The sequence below is a fragment of the Marmota monax genome, unplaced genomic scaffold (genome assembly GCF_021218885.2).
Source record: "Marmota monax isolate L192 unplaced genomic scaffold, Marmota_monax_Labrador192_F-V1.1 WCK01_AAM20220418_F8-fsc00193, whole genome shotgun sequence".
NCBI lineage: Eukaryota > Metazoa > Chordata > Mammalia > Rodentia > Sciuridae > Marmota > Marmota monax.
This window is the reverse complement of record NW_026695203.1, coordinates 3,404,977-3,425,270: the sequence shown is the minus strand read 5'-3', so window position 1 is coordinate 3,425,270 and position 20,294 is coordinate 3,404,977. Positions and strand designations below refer to the sequence as shown.

General features: G+C 51.5%; 1 protein-coding gene across 4 annotated transcripts; it reads right to left on the bottom strand.

The window, feature by feature from the left end:
* Positions 1–106: 106 nt before the first annotated feature.
* Lrrc61 (leucine rich repeat containing 61) lies at positions 107–15,741 on the bottom strand. Of its 4 annotated transcripts, none has more exons than XM_046429824.2 (4): positions 15,332–15,662; positions 13,083–13,178; positions 12,714–12,837; positions 107–1,543 (listed from the first exon to the last, which is right to left on the bottom strand). In XM_046429824.2, the coding sequence occupies exon 4, from the start codon at positions 1,395–1,397 to the stop codon at positions 618–620; it is 780 nt and encodes a 259-aa protein (XP_046285780.1). In that variant the 5' UTR covers positions 1,398–1,543; positions 12,714–12,837; positions 13,083–13,178; positions 15,332–15,662; the 3' UTR covers positions 107–617. The 4 variants fall into 4 exon arrangements, with proteins under 4 accessions (XP_046285780.1, XP_058430332.1, XP_046285779.1 ...); XM_058574349.1 differs by lacking the exon at positions 107–1,543 and adding an exon at positions 6,320–10,865 and having other exon boundaries at positions 13,083–13,182; positions 15,332–15,741; XM_046429823.2 differs by lacking the exon at positions 107–1,543 and adding an exon at positions 6,320–10,865 and having other exon boundaries at positions 15,332–15,738.
* Positions 15,742–20,294: the final 4,553 nt, after the last annotated feature.

The following is a 20,294-nucleotide window of genomic DNA, read 5'->3' as shown; positions in this document are numbered from 1 at the left end:
CCCTCCTGCTGGACACCTGGACACCTAGACACCAGCGGCTCCGTGGAGCCTGTTGTGCAGGACCAGAGGCAGAGGGGGAAAGAGCAGACTCACGGACACACAATAATGCAAATGGACACAGAGCCATTTAATAGAGTTGGTGGGTGAGAAAGGGGGAGGACTTGGCCAGGAACCACAGAGGACAGTCATCTGGATAGGCAGATTCAGAAGGTGGGTGGGCTCCAGCTTTCAGTAATGTTCTGGCACTCTGCTCTGCCTGAAATAGCTGGGCTGCTCACCCCTGCCTTTCTCACCAGTAGCCTTGGGAAGAAGTATCCCGTCCACTAAGTCTCAGACTGGAGCAACCAGGAGTGGCCCCTTGCCTGGTGCACAGTCTGTGTGCCACCTGCTGGAGGTCATTTAGGAGATGTGTCCCTCCCTGCTATATGTGAAGGGAGGGCAGGGAAGTTTTCATGGGGGGGGGGGGGAACTACCCTCGGGACAGGAATAAGTGAAGGCCCAGTTCCTAAGGCCAGTGACCAGCACAAGAAACCTCAAAGACAATGCAGAGGGAAAGGAGGTGTAAGCAGAGGGCCATCTGCTAGGCTGCCCTGGGGTGATATTGGCGGGGAGCACTTTCAGAAAACAAAGGAAGAAGTAGTGCCCGCAGGACTGAGTGCCTGCTCGGCCCTGGCCAGGCTCTCACTGGCCTGGCGGTCCAGGTCGCGGCACTCTTGCAGTGTGTCCTGGAACTGCCGGCAGGCCTCCTCCAGGATGGAGCTGCTCCAGGTGGGCCACAGCTCCCAGTACCCAGGCTCCACCCAGGGCTGGGCTTCCATGGCTCTGGGGCCTGGGCTGGAGCTGGGGCGCAAGGAGCTCTCCAGGTCGCGGCACAGCTGGTAGAGCTCACTGCCACGCCCACTCACGCGCTCCCCATCGATGACCTTCAGGCCGGGCAGCAGCTCCCTGACCGCAGCCCAGTAAGAGGGGCTGGCACACAGAGGATTGCTGAGCCGGGCCAAAGGGTCCCGGAGCCGCAGGTACTCCAGGCCCCGTAGCCCAGACAGACACTGCAGCTGGCCAGGAGTGGCCAGCAGGTTGCCTGCAGCATTGAGACTCTGCAGGTTTTCGCAGGCGGCCAGTGGCTCCAGCCCGGTCAGGCGATTGTTGGACACATTGAGCACAGCCAGCTGGCGCAAGGAGGCCAGAGGGCCGAGCTGGGTAAGTGCGTTGCCTGAAAGGTCCAGCCACTCGATGCCCAGGCACTCCCCCAGGCAGCCCAGGTCGGCCAGCCCCAGGTCTCGCAGCTTCAGCAGCAGGATGGACTCCAGAGCAAACTCGCCTGTGCGGGCCTTCAGCAGCTGGGGCGTGATGCGCGGCCCCTCAGCCTCTCCTGGCTGCTCACCTGGAGGTTCCATGGGACAGCTGGCTTGGATGATCTGGGCCTTGACAGGTCGTCACAGGGACATGGACACCACTGGGTCCGCTGGCTGCTCGCCCCCAAAAGGCACCCTCCACTCTCCTTGGGCCTGTTTTGATACACACCTGGAGGGTGCGCAGGTCCCTAAGGAGAGACACACAATTAGACATCTCCAGAGCACTTACTGTGACCTCTGCAGCAGGTGACAGAGGACACAAAGGCTGTCCCATCAGCCTTTACCACCAGAACCAACAAATCAACAGCCAAATAAGACCTAAAAACCAAGGCCTGAAGACAGGCCATGACAGCCCAGCCTAAGGACAGCAGCCCCAGGTCACCCTGTGAGTTAGGGCCACACTGCACAGAATTCAGGCCCAATGTCACCTGTTCCATCCACTGGGGTAGGGCACAGTGGCCCATCCCTGTAATCACAGCTACTCAGGAGGCTGAGATAAGAGGGTCTCAAGTTCAAGGCCAATGTGGGCAACTCAGTGAGACCCTGTCTCAACAGAAAAAGGGATGCAACTTGTAGTAGAGTACATGCCTGGCATGCCTGGCAAAGCCTGCGCTTCCATCCCAGCACTGCCAAAAAAAAAAAAAAAAAAAGTTGGACTGGGGGCAAAAATCTCAATTTTCTCTTTTCAGTAACCACTCATGATACATCATTATCAGTCATGAGGTATTCATTTTTTTTTTTTTTAAAGAGAGAGGGAGAGAGAGAGAGAGAATTTTTTAATATTTATTTTTCAGTTATTGGCGGACACAACATCTTTGTTTGTATGTGGTGCTGAGGATCGAACCCGGGCCGCACGCATGCCAGGCGAGCGCACTACCGCTTGAGCCACATCCCCAGCCCAAGTATTCAATTTTTAAATGTCAAATTTATTTTTGACTAGATAATAGGAGGTCACCATCACCAATTTCTTATGTTTCCTTCTTGGGACAATGATGCACGTGAAAAACCAAATAAGCACACTGTACCTTGTTTCATTCACTTAAAATGTTTCCTGAGACATTATTACCCTATATACATGCCTATATACATGTATGATCACACTACTGGTGTGGCTGTGCACCAGGTCCAGCCAGAGGAAGGAGAAGCTGTGCTCATTTGTTTACAATGTGTCAAAATGCATTCTACTGTCATGTATAACTAATCAGAACAAATAATAAAATAAAATGTTAGGGCTGGGGTTGTAGCTCAGTGGTAGAGCGCTTGCCTATCACGTGTGGGGCACTGGGTTTGATCCTCAGCACCACATATAAATAAAGATATTGTGTCCATCTATAACTAAAAATATATATATTTTTAAATGTTATCTGAGCCAGGCACATGGCACATGCCTGTAATCCCAGTGACTTGGGAGGCTGAGGCATCAGGTTCACAAGTTTCAAGTCAGTCTGGGCAACTTAGTGACACCCTTTCTCAAAAAGGGCTGGGGATGAAGCTCCATGGTAGAGTGACCCTGAGTTCAATCCCCAGTACAAAAAAAAAGGAAAGGGTTCCCAGATTTGGGGGCCAATTCCCCACCCTCTGGCTGGAGCTGCAGGGCCTGAGGAGTTGGCTTTTAATCCTAGATGAGGGCAAAACCTGAGGTCAAGGGAGGGGAGGCCCAGGGAAGCTGAGGTGAGCTAGGTATGGTTGCTCTCCACCCACTGCACCCCTGCCCACCCAAACCAGTTCTGACATCAGCTGGTCAGATCAGCAGACCAGCACTGATCACTGTACCAGACAGCCCAGTGCTGGCTGCAAAGATGACATCATTGCACCAAAGGCAAGCTGGGGGAGGCCAGAGTCTTGGAGGGAGGTATGGTGGGAGGGGTGGTCAACTCAGCTGGCAACAAAAGGTGGGGGAGGGCACATTAAATCAGCAGTGACCATGGGACAGGGAGCCCAGATGCTCGTGCAGCATGAGGAAGGCAGCCTGGGGGCAGGGCCGATGGTGCTGCTGCCCACAAAGGGTCAAGGTTTAGGCAGAGACGAAAACAAGAGCAGACGTCTGCTCTGTAAGTCAATCCCAACCCTCCAGACTCTTGGCAGGCCAAGGGCAGGTGACGCCTGCAAAGGAGATCATGGCCCCTGCTACTGAAGGACCTGGGGTGCAGGGCACTGGAACTCCCAAGTACGCAGGATCAACACCACTGATTATGTCCCTCTCCAGGGAATCCGGGCCCAGAGCCCTGGCCATCAGCTCTTCCCACCCAACCAGCAAAGAGCTTTTTTTTTTTTTTTTTTTTTTTTGGTACCAGGGATTGATCTCAGAGCCATTCGACCACTGAGCCACATCCCCAGCCCTTTTTTGTATTTTAGAGATAAAATCTCACTGAGTTGCTTAGACCTCACCATTGCTGAGGCTGGCTTTGAACTTGTGATCCTCCTGTCTCAGTCTCCAGCTGCTGGGATTACAGGCGTGCACCACCGCACCCCGGCATAGCAAAAAGCTTTTTAAAGGACTCCCACCAGGGAGTCAGGAGACTGAATAGATCTTGTCCTCATTATACCTGTTCCTCACCTAGTCCCCCAGCCTGCAACACTCCAATCTGTTTTGTTGTTGTTGTTTGAATTTCTAAATTCACACCTCATTTCTTTCCAAAAGGACTGGCAGTCATCCCTTGCAAGTGTGCATCCCCTCAACACGACTGGGGTGGGGCATGTGAACAGAGGGTGATGCAGCCACTTCACATCTGCAGGAAATGGCCCTGGCCCATAGAGGGGGATGCAGGACAGCATCAGTGCATATGGTAGAAAAGAAACATGGAGACCCAACCCCAATGAAGATACAGAGTGACAGGGAGGGGAGAGGCCAGAACATTTGGCGATCTGGCTAAGTGACTGGCAGGGGCCTCTCAGACAAGACATAGAGGGGACACAATGGGATGAGAAGACCTCCAACGGGCTGGGTAGTAGAGCACTTGCCTAGCATATGCGAGACTCTGATTTCAGCCCTCAGCACCACAGGGGGAAAAAAAAGACTTCCAGTTCCACACAGTGTGAGGGACTGGGTGGCATCAGGCTGCACACACTAAGTGTGAGGGATGGTGTGGCGTCAGGCTCCAGAGGCAGCTGGATGAATGGCCTCAGGCGTTTTCAGTAGGAGGGGGCAGCCGGCATAAAGGAGGGTGTACAGTACATGGGGCTAACCTTCCGGAGGACACTTGAAATATCTCTGGGCATCTCTCCATGGAAGTGCACTATCCGGGGATGGTGATTAGGAAGCCATGGTCAGTGAGAGGACAGAGGTCAAGGGCTACTTGAGTGAGGCTGGGAGGACAATTCGAGGCCTTAAAGGAGCGACAGCACAGTACTGGCCACACCTGCTGAACCTGGACAAGATGAGGCCGGACGTGGCTGGGGGCTGGGCAGTCGGTCTCAGGGGCACTGGAACCAAGACTGGCAGAGGGCTAAAGAGGGAGTCCCCTGAGGGACTGGGGCAAGGCCCTTTTCAAGGAGGACCGGCATTGAAGAAAGCGAGAGCCAGGGTAGAGGGAGATACCAGTGAGAAGCCGACGTGGCGATCGATCACCACCTTAAAGCCGTGAGGCCATTTGCAGAGAGGAAACAGTTATAGAAGAGGGAACAGCGAAGAAAGGCCCAACTGGGTTAGGAATTTGGCCTTCCCTGCCCCAAAGTGCGCCTAGGTGAGACACATGCCTGCTAGAACCTAGCTCGGCCCCAGTGCCACCTCTTCTAGGCTTTAGCAGCTGGATATATGGCTGTGGTCAGAGCAAAACCGATTCTCATGGGGCCACAGAGTGCTATTGTGCTCCTGATCACGGACCAGGTGGCCCTAGGCAAACTCAGGACCATCAGTGCCCACCCATGCGTGCAGTGGACAGAGGTGCAGCAGAGAACGGCTCTGTCCACGCACAACTGCTCCAACCTTGTCTCTGCAAAGTGGCAGCCATCCTGTCCTGGTGACAGAAATGAACCATCCTCTGGGCCCAGCAGCAGGCAGTCTATAAGAGGATTGGGTGACATGGACACGCAGGTCTCCTGAGGAAGGCTGACAGTGAACAAGGGAAGATGAGCCCATTGCCCTACCAAGTCTCAGTTCATCTTTCTAGGAAACAGGACCAGAAAAAACAATGTTCATGGAGTGAGCTTGGACAGAACAGAGCCAAGTCTAAGGAGAAGTCCTTCAACCCTGAGCAGGCTCAGAAGTCACTCAGTGGCTTAAGTGACCTGGGAGCCTTCCTCCACCCATTTCCCTCTCCAAAGGCTCTTCTTCACCTGGGTGTTATTGCTCGGGGCAAGGTCTTTGCTGTGGGCCCTCATGCATCGGCAACAACCCTAGCCTCTGCCCACTAGACACCAATAGAACCAGCCCCCTCCCCCAGATGTGACAACCATAACTGTCTCTGGATATTGCCAATGTCCCCCAAGAGACATAAATGCCCCCAGTGAGAAATAAGGTTCTGGAGTCCAAGCCTCTGAGCTCAGGACCACAGTGGTTCTCATCTTCTTCCTCCCACCCACCTCCTTCCTCCCCCCATTGTGCCCCCAGCCTGGCTTCTCCATCCTCTCTGAGGACACTGGGGAGTCTGTTTAGTGCTGTCACACAAAATGAAGAATGGCAGTTCAGCTCAACCTGCTGTCCCTTAGGGCAACTTCACATGAAACCACCCTGCCCTGTCCACTGAACCAGGGTTTGCAGGGGAGGTACGGGACTGCAGGCAGGGTTCTGGGAAGGTCTGGGGCATACCCCGCCCTCAAGAACAAAATACCCTGATTCCTAGCAGGGGACATTAAGAATATCCCTTTACAGCCACCACCCCTCCCTCAACAAGCCTTACCTCCTACGGGGAAGCCTGTGAACACCCCCTTCCATAGGTCCCCATTGGAGTGCTATGGGCAGGGAGGATAGCCAGGCAATACGGAGGCCAATCTGGAATTCAAATCATGACACTCCAGCCATTAAATATGGTGTTCACAAAGCTTTATTTAAAGGATGTAATTGTTATAGCCAAAATGAAAATACTGCATATTAAACAGCTCATAGGGTATGACCTCAATATAAAAAAGGGACCATATCAAACCACTGAGATAGACTCTTTGAGTGACAAGATTATGGCTAACTTTCCCTGCTACCTTATATTTTCAATAATTTATTAATGTCACAGTGAAATAAGCTGATAATCTATCCAGGAAAGGCCACTGGACAGGCTTCCACAGCTGGCAGTCCAGCGAGGGGATGGTTTTGAGTGTGCACCTTTTTTCTTCCAACCCATCTTAGTGACCACCTTGCCCAGAACTCTTCTGTCCAACCCCACTGGGTTCCTGGATCCCAATCCTCAGGTCCTATATTTGGTCCTACAAGAACTCTGGGCAATCTGTTATTAGCAGGCTTCACACATACCTTTCTCTTATAAATAAGGGATCTGCAGGACACAAGTGGCCAGGGAAGGGTGGAATGTAGACTCGGTCATGTATCAGCAAGAATGACCTGTTGAGGACTGGGGGAGCTCAGTTCTTGGTGCAAGCTGGTTAGTTCCACCCTCGGGAGCTCTCTGGCCACTCTGGGATTCCCAAATCTGGTGTTTATTGCTCACATGCAGTGTAGGCACCTGCCTCCTGAGACGGCGACTCTACCTTGAGGTTCCTTCCTACAATGAAAGGAGCCTCAGGAGAGCTGCAGGAGTGTGTGTGTGTGTGTGTGAGTGTGAGGGGGATGCTGAATTCATACCCTACCTCTGGGCCCTGATAACTGTTTAGGAAAGCCCACCCACTTCTTTTTTCCAGAACTGAGGACTGGACTCAGGGCTACTCTACCAATGAGCCATATCCCTAGCCCGTTTTTTATTTTGAGACAGGGTCTCACTAAGTAGCTGAGGCTGACCTCAAACTTGCAATCCTCCTGCCTCAGACTCCTGAGTCACTGGGATTACAGGTGCACATGACTGTGTCTGGCATGTTAGCTCTTCCATGCATACTGCTGAACATAAATGGATCAACACAGGCCTGGAAGATGACTTCAGAAAAGAATACGGCAACCTGTCAAGAACCAAGAAGCTGTCCCCATCCTTATTGCACAGGCTTAAGCAGATGTCCTCTGCCCTTTGTGGCTGCAGGGTTCCCTGAGGTTTTGAGGTCAGCAGACTACTGGGACACCTTCAAGCTCCTGAGCTCCTGGAACCTACTAGCACACACCCAAGTCTGCCCACCCCAGCACAGCAGATAGGCTATAGGGCCTGCTCCTGCTCAGCAGGGTCAGTACTGGAGCAGTTGAGGGGTGGTGGGGTGTAGTTGGGGAAGCTCTCCAGGTTGGTGTTGAGGAAGAGGAGCTGCTCCACAGTCTCCATTTTGAGCGGGGAGCCCTTTTCTGTGATGATGGGGCTGTTCAGGGCACCAAAGACATTTTCAGAGAAGGCTCTTGTGGGCGGGCAAGACAGATAGACTGTGGCCAGCTGGGTCAGAGCTGGCCAGGTTTTACGTTTCTTCTCCCAGTAATACAATGGGTCCTCCTGAGCCCCGATGGTCTCGTTCTCTCGCAGGTACCGGCTGACAATGATGCTGGCTATGTGATTCTCAGTGGACAGCGAGGCCCCGCTGCTTTCTGAAGCCATCAGTCCCACGCTTTCCAGTTGCTCCAGCAAGGTCTTCTCCCTCTGGATGACCAGGAGAGAGCCAGACTCGCTGCCTTTCTGCAGAGGCTCCTTCTGGCCCTTCTTCTGGGCTCGTGGGCCCTTGGCTACTTTGTTGGTGCTCACTCGAGAGCTCCTGGCGCGCTGCAGGGAGCCTGAGGTGGGCAGGGAATACTGGGAAACCATAATTTCCTTCACCTTGTACACAAGGACTTGTTTCCAGTGATCAATGTCAGCCCCTACGGGCAGGATGGCCTCAACCTTGCCCTTAAACCGGGGATCCAGCAACGTGGCCAGCACGAATTCCTCTCGGTAGAAGAGATCGTTGAGCTGACAATCTGTGGAAAGCTGCAAGGCCAAGCCCTCAGCCAGCCGCAAAGCCGCACCCACCTCCCCAACTCCCTGCTTCTGGAAGTGCCGATGCACCTGTTCTAGGAAGATGTGCAGATAGCGCACCTGGGGCAACACCTGGCTTAAAGAGGCCTGTTCTGTGCTGGCCTCACGGATCACCATCTGGAAGGGCTGCAGGAGCTTGACCAGACTGTCTGCCAGGCTCCAAAACATGGCTGAGAGGGCAGTGCTGGCCTTGCCTGGCTGCTGTTTCTCCGAGTACTCCTGCAGGGCCTGCTGCTGCTCCACCAGCCATTCCATCAGGTGGTAGGCTGAGCTCCAGTGGTCTGAGAGCTCCTCGAAGGGCTGCTGGGCTGGGAGGCCACACTGGTGCTGGAGCTGGCTAAGGAGATTCCGGGCCTCTGCGGAGCCTTGGAAATGGCTGTAGATGGCCCTGGCTGTGCCCAGGATAATCTGGACGCTATGATGGTGACACAGAAAGTTGTTCACCACTGAGTCAAGGTAGTGGGCAAAACAAGGGATGAGGGTGTACCCCTCAGCCTGCAGGGCCAGGTCCAGGTCAGGGCAGCCACCAGACACCAGGAAACCTGCTCTCAGGGAGCCACGGCCCAACCACAGGTTAATCTGATCCAGCAGCTCGGGCTGCCTGTCCTCTGTCGCTCTTTCCAGGCCTCGGACCCAGAGCAGGGCTTTCTTCCTCAGGCTCCCCGATGCCCCAAGCTTGCTGCCTGACTGTGCCACCACCCAGTGGGCACTGACAGCCACATAGTTCACCATGGAGTCCTGGGTCAACATAGAGGCTGTGAGGTGAACATGGCCCTCCTCTGCCCACTGCATCTCCTGAAGAACTTGCTCACCCACAGCCTCGTGGAGCAGGGGCAAGGCTTTGTCGCGGAAGAATGCTGGGGAGGGCAGGTGGTAGCGAGGGTCCACTTGCGCCATGAACCTCTTAAAGGGTTTGGAGGAAACAAAGGAGAAGGGCAAGGCCAGGCTGCATAGCAGCTCTGTGATGCTGTGGTTCCAGGTCTCCGTGTGGGGTTGTTCGGGGGCATTTGTGTCATTAGGCCTGTCCTTGACTGCAACAGGGAAAGCAGGCAGGGGTGATGAGGACAAAAGTGGCTGGTCAGGTCTGTCCAGGCCTGGCTCTCTGCTACGTTGTCCCAAGAACACAGTGTCTGGGTGGTGTACGGGCACCAGTTGCCCCCTTGAGGCAAAATTGGCAGCATCCATGGGCAAGGCCTGTAGCTGTGCCTGTTCCATGTCCTCTACCCCCTTGCCAGGGCTGCTGGTAGCTAGCCCTCTCTCCCACTCTAGCCCATGCTGGCTAGCCAGGTGATGCACGAGGCCTGAGGCTTGCGACTGCCCCTCAGTTTTGCACGGTCTCACACTGACGTGACACAAGGTACAGAGGACTCGGCAGCTGTTCTTTAAATCAATGGTGAAGAACTGTCTGATGTCCGACATGGGTGTCAGACCTGTGGCACGCAGAAGGCCTGCGGAATGCGGGGAAGAATTCAAGCCCTGATTTTCTGTTTTCTTAGCTCTAACCAACTTTTTCAAGCAGGGGGTCTCCTGAAGGTTCAGCTGGGGCCCCAACTTCTTCTTTACTACAGGACGAGAACGCTTTTTCTTCCCCTTCTTGGGACGTTGACACGCCTCTCTGGCCAGATGCACAGTGAGGTCAGCTGGCACCGCCTCCTCATTCAGGAGCCCAGCTGGCACTGCCTCCTCATTCTCTCTTGACTGGTTTGCCTCCAACCTTTCAGGACTGGTCATTTGCAGGGATGGGGGTTGGGGCTGAACCAGAGCTAGGGTAGAGGGGGCAGCTCTAGCGCCACCCACCAAGGACCTGGCCTTCCGTCCTGCCGGCTCTCCTTCCTCTGTGCACCCACATGCCTTCCGCTTGGACACTTTCCTCTTCTCGGGCTGTGTGTGGGGCTCCTGCCCAGGCACAAGTCTGAGGCCCTGAATTCCAGAGTCTGTCTTTGGTTTATTCTGCTCAGAGCTAGCCTGGCACTCTGCCTGGGAAGTGGCAGGGTGAAGACTAGGCTTCCTCACGGGGTGGGTTTTTCTCTTCCTGCAGGAGGAAGGTAGGCCAAAGGCAGTTTCTACCTGCTTCTCCTGGAAAACTTGGCCTGGGTCAGATGAAGGGACCAACGTACCAGTGGGTGGGGGCCAGGAGCTGCTCCTTTGCAGAGACAAGTGCCTTTCACGTTTCTTTTGGGAGCCGTGGGATCGGAGTTTCCTCCTGTGGCCACTGCCAGCATTTTCTTCTCTGCACGTAAACTCCAGCTTGACTTCAGTCTGTGGCAGGCCAAGTCCACGAGAGATATTGGTGGCTATGGTTTTGAAGTCAGAGCTGGCACAAGCCAAGGTGGCAGCTGGGCTCTTGGGTCTGGCCACAGGGCAGCTGGCACGCACAGAGGGCTCCTTTCCCACTAATCTGGAGGGTGTCTGCCTCTTGCGGGACTTTTTGCTTTTCTCCATTTCTATTATGCTTGGGAACTTGGCGAAATGAGAAGACAGGCCCAGGCTGCAAGGCAAGATGAAAAGCACAGTTCTCACTGTCCCCACCTAACTCTGGGGACCACTGAGGGGAAGGGGAGGCCCAGACAGGACAGGAGAAAGAAGGTCAAGAGACAAGTGGCGAGGCACAGCAAGAGAGTGAACTCAGGCCCAGGACCAACTCCCCAGGCCACGAACTCCCAGGTGAAGAGCAACTTTCACTCCTCTAGCCAGACAGGGCACTCCGGAGGCTGGTCCCCATGGCTCTCGGCACATGACAGGCTTCTGTGTGCATCTTCTTTGCCAAACTGATGGACTTTCCCCTTTTTTCTTTCAATGTCTGAGAACACAGGAGGCACGTGATTTTTTCTTTTCTTTATATTTATTTTTTAGTTGTAGTTAGACACAATACCTCCATTTTATTCATTTTTATGTGGTGCTGAGGATCAAACCCGGGGCCTTGCATATGCTAGGCGAGTGCTCTACCACTGAGCCACAAGCCCAGCCCCACGTGGTGATTTTTCTATGGGGTGTAGTAGATACGAAGTAAAGTAGACAAGAGCCCTGTGTTGACTCACACATGCAGAGCCATGCAGAAGGCAAGAAGTACCACGTGGACTGTGCGACCCACGGAAGGGAATGACCTCACCAACAAGTGCTGGCAGTTTTCCCAGGGGAGAGACTAGTAAAAGGGAGGGGGGCTCCCAAGCTGTGTCTTGAAAACCTGGGCAGCAGGAGGGCACAGTAAATGTACAATGTGGCTCAAAATTTGTTAAAAAAAAAAACAAAAAAAGGCATGTCCTGAGCCAGAGGTGTTGCTGGTCAGCCTCCTGCAGAGACTATAGATGGAGCATCCCCAGTGCCCTCTCAAGCTCTTTCCTGTCACAGACAAACCTCCAGGAGGGCTGTTTTCTCACCCCCCATTCCTTTCAATACCTGCTCCTCTAGGGGTCTTGCCCCTAACTCAATGGCTTTTCTGCAACCCCCCACCCCAACTTCCTCCTCTTGAAATGCCCTTTCCCCTCAGGTAGGAACACATTTTCTTGGTTTTCCTCCCACCTCAGGTGCCTTCCCAGTTTCTCTTCTGGTGCCTCTTCCTCTGGGTGTCCCCTGAGTGATGTTCCTCAGGCTGCCTCTCTGGGCCCAACTGCACCCAGGCTGCTCTGCTCTTCACCCAGGTCTGTCTGGGGATCAGGACTCTCTCTTAAGCTCCCCTCGCCTGCTCTCCCTGCGTGCCACTCCGTCTTGGTTACTGGGACACCCTGCCACCCAGATGCTCCAAGTCCAAAACCTGGGTGTGATCTTCAATTCACTTTCCTGGGTGTTAGGTGGAGTTCAGGACTATGAAGGGACAAGACCCTCAGAAGTCAGAGGAGACACAGGAAGAGAGAAGAAAAGAAGACAGCAGAGGAGGAAAAGCCCAGTGAGCCAGGATGCACGTCCTTGTGATGGAGAAGACTCTGAGGAAGGCGACTTAGAAACCCACCCACAGCACCCAAAGTCAGCAGGCCTCATCTCTTCAGAGAAGATCAAGATGAGATTAAGAGGGAAGATGGAAAACCTAGACACCTTGACACTGAGTGCCGTCAAATATTACAGATCCCCGGAGATGGCAGGGCTGTATTTCACAGGTGTCAAGCCACCTGGCTCTGAGTCTCTGTCAGGAGACGATCCTTCCAGATAGCAGTCTCCAAGGCTAAAGAAGCAACACCCTCAAGCTTATTTCACAGAACTCAGTCATCCACCCAGACATCAAATGAACAAAGGCCCAGGTGAGGTGCCACGTGGGAGGCTGGATAACGTCAGGAATGACATACAAGATACTGTCTTGAACCCAGAAGGCTGCTTCCACATGTCAGCACTGGAAGGGACTTACCTCAGCTCTTGCTTCCTGACTGGAGACTGCAACCCAGACTGTGAGTTCAAACCTCCAGGAGTCTGTAGGCTATATCACCATCAACGAGGACACAGGGCACTAAAACCAGGCCATGGTATACAACCTGGTAGAAATGGGAAACACCTGTCTGTTAAGAGCTATAGCCCAGGGGCACACCCCAAAACCTTCACCCAAGATCCACTAGTGTACCTCAGGGTACCGATCCTGTTGCTTCCCAATTAGCTTTGTCCTATTAGGATGCTATACTCAGTGTATTCAACCTTTTAACAAAGATTCATGAAATACTCACTACGAGCCAGCATTAAGCCCTCAAGATAAAAAAATATGGCTGGGTGCAGTGGTACATACCTGTTATCCCAGTGACTTAGGAGGCTGAAGCAGGAGAATTCCAAGTTGAAATCAGCTTCAGCAACTTCGCAAAGCCCTGAGCAACTTAGCATGACCCTGTCTCAAAGTAAAAAAATAAAAAGGGCTGAGGATGTGACTCAGTGGTAAACTGCCCCTGGGCTCAATCCCCAGTACACAAATATAGGAGAATAACTGCCCTCGGGGCATTTGGGGTGAGAAACCAGTTCCAGTCTCTTAAATCAAATGGAGTAGCATTTGTATATGATCTACACACATCATCCCACATTCTTTAATCATCTCCGATTACCTATAATACTTGATATATGTAAATGCTATGTAAATAATTGCTAAGCCCTATTGTTTAGAACTAATTTTAAGAAAAAGTCTACACATGTTCAGGGCAGACACAATTTTTTTTTTCCTTTCTTTCTTTCCTTTCCCCCCAGTACTAGGAATTGAACCCAGGGCTTTAGCGTGGAGCTACACCTCCAGCCCCACAATTTTTTCCTGATAATTATGACCTCCCATTGGTCGCAGAGCCTGCAGCTGTGGAAGGCTGACTTCAAGTGTTGGAGATGGTGATGGGAGGAAAGGGCTTGGCTGCAACCCTAAACAGAGAACAAGTACAATGGGAAGAGGGGCAAGCTAACTACACAGGACAAAGGTCAAATCCAAGGCCGGGAGCTTCCAGAGGAAACGGGTTGAGAGCACAGGAGGGGGAAGGGATTGGCCTCGGAGTTAGGGAGTTAGGGCAGGCGAGCATCGATCAGGTGCCGGGAAATGAGGTCCTTTATGCCCGAGGGACTATTGGTCCCCCAGAGGAAGCCAGGCCACTGATAAATGTGTGGGCTTAATGAATCTGAGGCTATCCCATTCAGACTGCTCTTGCCAATCCTTTCCCTGAGGGCGCCCAGAGAGAGGGGCCACTCCTCTATTTCTAAGGTGCCTTAATTATGCCAGATCTTTTCCAATTCTTACTCTGCCCAGGCCCACCAGTCCCCACCTCTCACCCCGTCCCCGGCGCGCCCCCCCCCCCATACTAGGGCACTAGTGAAGCCAGATTTAAAGATAGGTAGTTAGTATAGTTAGGAAAATCGGGTCTAATATCCAGTAAAATCGAAAATGAAAGCCATGTTGAGAATTCGCACGGGAAAGCAGAGCAGCACTTGGGGAAATTGAAATGTTAATGTTCCCAAGGCCCAGAGCCCATTCTAAAGAAATGTTAATAGAGCAGCTCCCAGCAAACTGGAAGGTGCTAATCAGAAGCGCCCCAGGTCCTTCCTGCCCAGATTACTCCTCAGGCCCAACTGCCCCTCACCTTTCAGGTCTCCCCACCTACATTCTGTCACTGCAAGATAACAGAACAAAGGACAGCAACAGCGACAAAACGTGGGAAAGCTGAAAGAAGACCTTAACTATAAAAAGGGGAAGACATCGCCCTTCCATGGATTCCACCTCTTGGGTCCCCTTCTTCCTCTGGGGACAAGTCTTTTCTGCTGTCTTTAATAAAGCTTCTACTTTCCACCTTAAACTTGCCTCGGGGTGCTTCTCTGATGTTATACTTCAGCATCGGGGAAGCAAGGACCGTCACCGGTAAACAGCGGTAACACTAGCTGGGCCCTCAAGTCCTGGGCTTCTAAGCAGGTGGAAAGGTGGTGGGGAAAAGGAGGAATGTGTTGGAAGTTAAAGAGCGAAAACCACTATATATTTTTAGGTTTTGTCCCACATACACATTTGGCTTACAAAAACCTAAAGGGGGACGTCTTAAATAATAATCAAACATCACCAGACCTTTAAGTTAGGCAAAAGTGACACAAAATGAGATCTGTTGAAACGCACCACCAGAACGTTCTGCTTTTTCCCGGGAGGTGGGGGTGAGGGTCCCCGGTGGCCTAGAAGGACGGTGTCCAGAACCCGGGCTCGGCTACCCGCCAGGTGCGCCCACGAGCCTACGCGCACCGGGCGCCTGCGCTACGCCGTGGGCGAGGACAGCACCCAGCCGGAGGGCCGCAGCGGGTTAAGTGAGTCCGGTCGGTAACAGCATCCAGGGCGGCTCTCGGCTCCGAAGTGGCTGGAGGGCGGTCTGTCCCGCAGCTCTGGCCTCATCCGTGCGTAAGAGCTCTGGGAGCCGGACCCGGCCGGCCGCGGAGGGCCCCAGCCGTGCGCCCGCAGCGTAAGTCTAGCAGGTCGCCCCCGAACCTCAGCTCCCGAGACCGGAAAGTGGGACGGTGGCGTCCCCCGCGGCTTACCTGGGGCCAGGTGCCAGGGCTGGGTCCGCGCGCCCAAGGGAGGTGCACGCCAAGCCGCCGCTGCGCTTCTCCCAGCACAGAGGGAGGGAGTCCCCACGACGCGCCAACCGGAAGGCAGAGACCAGGGACTGCAAGTTCCGGAGCGGGCAAGGGGCTGCTTCGGTGAGCCCCAGCCCGCAGGGGTCTCCGCGCGCACCCCCGGCCCCGCTCTTGGTACGTTCCTCCCGCCCGCGGCGGGCTCCAGTGCGCAGGCGCGGACCGCAAGACGGGAGAGTCTTAGGTACCAACCGGTTTAGTATGGTCTTGGAGAAAGCTATTGTATGCCCTTATCTAATACAAATGTTGGAGTTCACTGTACCAGCTCCGGGCCCCTCCAAGAGATCCCAGTCCACCCGATCCACTCCGCGGGCGCTGCAGGTGGAAGGCCACAAAGATGATAGTGAGATGGGATTTAGGATAAAGAAAGGACCCTCCCACAAGCCATTGAGATGCAGAAAGTACAGTTGTAAATCTTGAGCTTGAGCAACTTGCCCTTGGCTCCTGCCCTTATAAAATGAGGGAAATGTGTAAGCAAATGATAAAAACTGGTGCAAAATTGTGTAGCTCCACCCTGCCTGCGTCTCTAGTCCAGCCCCTAATACGGCTCTCGGCCCCCTGTAGATATGAACACCCCACACCAACGGGTTGCTGTCCCTCCCTCTGGCCATGGCTAGCATTCTCCGTTGAGTGTGTATTCCATACTTTACCCCAAAGGTGTCTCTCTTTTGAGATTGCTCCCCATCCCCACTTCTCCCTTGAATGTGTATCTACTTTCCTAAATAAACCTCTGCCTTTGCTTTTGACTGCAACGTACTGAAATTCTTTTCCATCCAGTATGGCGAAAACCCCGCTGGTCCTGAATTGAGTTCTCCCTTCTCTCTGCGAACTCCTCCAACCCTTCTCTGGAGACATCAGTTCCCCAGCAACAGTAAGAAGGAGCCACAAGTCGGCATGGTGATGCCCCAAAGGCCTTGCAAACCGCATTGCCCAAGGGCCGAAAAGGCTGCATTCCGTGGTGGAACAGAGAATGGCCCTTTCCCTTGTGGGCGCCAAAGTTTACAACTTTTGCCTCTCAGGCTATGTTAGCTCCTTTCCACCAGAGTCAGAAAAACTCCGAAGGCCTCCTCCTCCTGTCCCAAGCCAATCAACTCCAGGCTTGTGCAGTCCTCCACCTAGGACTTAAAACAGGGACCTCTAGAACAAGAGTGTGTATACACTTTAGCTTTACCCTTTACCAAAGTTATTTGGAATCTCAATTGATCCTCTCCATGCCTCAAAGATGAAGCTGTTGTTTTTTCCACTGTACAGATGAGGAAACCGGTATTCAGTCACACAATAGGAGATATTAGCTGTTAAAGAAAAATTATCCAAACAATTGTTAAAGACGGCAAAAGATTCCTTTCTTTAAAAGGGCTCTGCGGTAGGAGAGTGCTCCTGTCTCAAGATCTTGAGTTGCTGGGATTGTAGACATGTGCCACCACGCCCTACTGATCTGAATGCTTTTGCCCCTACCTGCCACCACATACATACATACACACACACACACACACACACACAGAATTCATCTATCAAGATCCTGACCAACAAGGTGACAGGTCTTTGGGAGGTGATTACATCTTGAAGGTGGAGGCCTCATGAACACACTTAGAGGCCCCAGAGAACTAGTTTATCCCTGCTACCATGAGAAGACACAACAGAGGTCACCCCCTTGAATCAGGCCCTATGAACCAGGAAACAGGCCTTCATCTGACACTAAAATTGCAGTCCCCTCAATCTGGGACTTCCCAACCTTCAAAACTGTGAGGACTTATTTTCTGTTGTTTACAAGCTACCCAGTTGATAGTATTTTGCTATAGCACCCAATGGACTAAGAAAAGTATATACTTGTATGTCTGATTTTCAGCTGGGCTCTACCACTAAGGTACATCCATAGCCCTTTTTTATTTTTGAGATAGGGTCTTGCTAAATTGCTGAGGCTGGCCTCAAGCTTTTGATCCTCCTTCCTCAGCCTCCTGGTGTCCTCGCTAATCATTTCTTCTTTTTTCTTTCTTTTTTTTAGTTGTAGTGGATACAATGCCTTTACTTTATTTATTTACATTTGTATGGTGCTGAGGATTGAACCCAGTGTCTCTACAGCTGAGCCACAATCCCAGCCCCCTAATCATTTCTTTTTATTGGCAAGTAGAATTCAGTTATGTGCAGACAGCACAGTTTGTTTACCTATTCACCCCACTGATGATTTGGTTGTGTCCAGTTTTGGTCTATTGCAAATAAAGAATATGTGTTGTGTAGACCTATGTTTTCATTTATCCTGGGCAAGTAAGATAGGAGTGGGTGTACTAGGTTGTATGGTAAGTCCTGTTTAGCTTTTTAAGAGAAGACTGACAAACTCTTCCAAAATGTTCATGCCATTTTGTGCTCTTCCGGGCAATCTTCCAGTTGCTCCAAATCCTTACCAACACTTTGTCAGTCTTTTTCATTTTAGCCATTCAAGTGGTTGTGGTTGTATCTCATTGTAGTTTAAAGTTGCATCTCCAGATGACGGATGGGGTTGACTTCGTTTTTGTGCTCATTTGCCATTTGTACTTCTTCTGTTGTGAAGAATGGGTTCAAATGTCTTGCCCCCCTTTAAAACTTTGGTTTGTCTTGTTCAATTATGAGTTCTTTATATATTTAGGATATGTTATGGTTCAGATCTGAGGTGTCCCCCCAAAACCCTTGTATTAATGCCCGAATGTTCAGAGGTGAAGTGATGATTGGATTGTGAGAGCTGTAACCTGCGCAGACTGACTTGGTGGCAACTGTAGGCTGGAGGAGGTGGGTCACAGGGGGTGTCCCTGGAAGGGTACTTCTTCCCTGTGGTCCATTCCCCCCTTTCTCTCTCTGTCTGCTTCTTGACCCTGCCATGAGCTTTGCAGCTTCCCCCATGATGTTGCCCAGGCCAGTGGAGTGGGCTGTCTGTGGACTGAGACCCCTGAAATGCTGAACCCCAAAGAAACTTTTCCTCCTCTAAATTGTTCTTATTGGGCATGTTGGTCACCGTGATGCAAAAGCTCATGAAAACAGGGTCCATGTCCTCTGACAGATGTATACACTGCAAACATGTTCTCCATTTTGTGGTTGCTTTTCATTTTCTTAATTATTTTGAAGAGCAGAAGGAGAGATGGGGCAGTCTGATTGCACTTCCCACTTTCTACATGGTCCTTCTCTCCCTTCCTGGACCTAATTCTCTAGGATTTCCACTTGAAGTGGAAATATATGAAGAACTTGTATAAATCAATAGGAAAAAGACAAAAAACAAAAAGCCAAACAAAATACTATCATACTAGAAAGTCAGCTAATGAAGTGAACAGGCAAATTAGAGAAGCAGAAACCCAATGGTCAGTAAATGGATGACAGTCAAGCTCATTAGCGATTAGGAAACGCGCGTCAAAGCAAGTTCCATCTCACACATACCATCTGACCGAAAAAATCCAAAAGGATGAAGAGCACCGGGATCCAGGCACTTGTAATATTGGTAGGAATGGAGATGGAAACAAACATTTTGGAGAGGAATTTGGCAATACCTTGTAATGTTGACAGCTCTCTGGTTCTAGATGTGTGTCTGTGTTAGTCATCCTGTGACCAAAATACCCACGACAACAGCTTAGAGCAGGAGAGATTCACTTTGGCTCATAGTTTCAGAGGTTTCAGTCCATGCTGAGCTGGCTCTGTTGCTCAAGCCTAGAGAGTGGGAAGAGAGAGACAGAAAAGAGAAAGTATGGAAAGGGCCAGAGAGAAACCCAGCCCTTCCAGGGCAGTGTGCCCAGTGCCATGGTGTTTGGCTTGAATTTTAATTTAGTTAAATTTCTAAAGATTTATTTAAAAAGCTTCCATAGCTTTTTATCTAAAAGGATTCCATAGCTTCTATTTTTTTTTTTACTTTTTCCTTTCCTTTAGATATCTTTCCCATTACATAATAATTTTTAAAAATTCTGTTTTCTTGTAACACATTTATAGTGTCATTTAAATTTGTTGAATCTTGGATCCATTTGGCATTTCTTTTGTTGCTGGAAGGTCTATTCTATTTCTTTTTCTTTTTGGTACCAGAGGACTGAACTCAGGAGAGCTTAACTACTGAGCCACATCCCCAGCCCTTTTTATTTTTTGTTTTGAAACAGGATCTCACTAAGGTGCTCAGGGCCTTGCTAAGTTGCTGAGGCTGGCTTTGAACTTGCAATCCTCCTGTCTCAGCCACCTGAGCCACTGGGATTATGGGCAGGTGCCACCATGCCCAGCAAATTTAAATCTATTTCTGGGCTCTGATTTTCTTCCATTGATCTCTTTCCATTGCTTTATCTGGTGGTCATCGGCCAATATCATTGGCTTAATTTCTGCAGCCTTGCAAACCCTAACCTGTCATATTTTTAATAGCTGGCAGTACTAATGTCCCTCTCAATACTCTCCCCCACCCCCCTGAGAATATCCTGGTTATAGCCTACACATTTAAATCTAAGTTTCCCTGAATGCTTGAGTATCAATACCCCAGTTCCAGTATTCATTCCCTCCCGCTGCCCTCTGGTGGAGCATTTGACTTTTTATCGAGAGGACTCTACATTGATATATTAAAGTCACTTGCTACAAAACACAGCACTCATTTCCCAGGTCCTGTCTTGATATCAAAAACCTCAGGATACGAGCAGTTCCTGTTCCACCAGGGGGATCCGCAATTGTGGCAGAATAAAGTGTGGCACAGAATGTAAGAGCTAGTATGTAAAAATAGTGTGATAAATAGCAGTGACTGACCCCTCAGGCGCTTGAGTCCGTCATCCCAGCTCCTATCACAGCCTCTATGAGGCAGGCGCTGCTAGATCAGAGAGATTAAGTCACTCTCACCTGGCTAACTGTCGGTGGAGCTGGAACTAGAAGCCAGTTCTAGATTCTG

What these genes read in the sequence shown, in the direction of transcription:
- Lrrc61 (XM_058574349.1), bottom strand. Translation starts at nt 10,819, where the DNA reads ATGGAGAAAAGCAAAAAGTCCCGCAAGAGGCAGACACCCTCCAGATTA.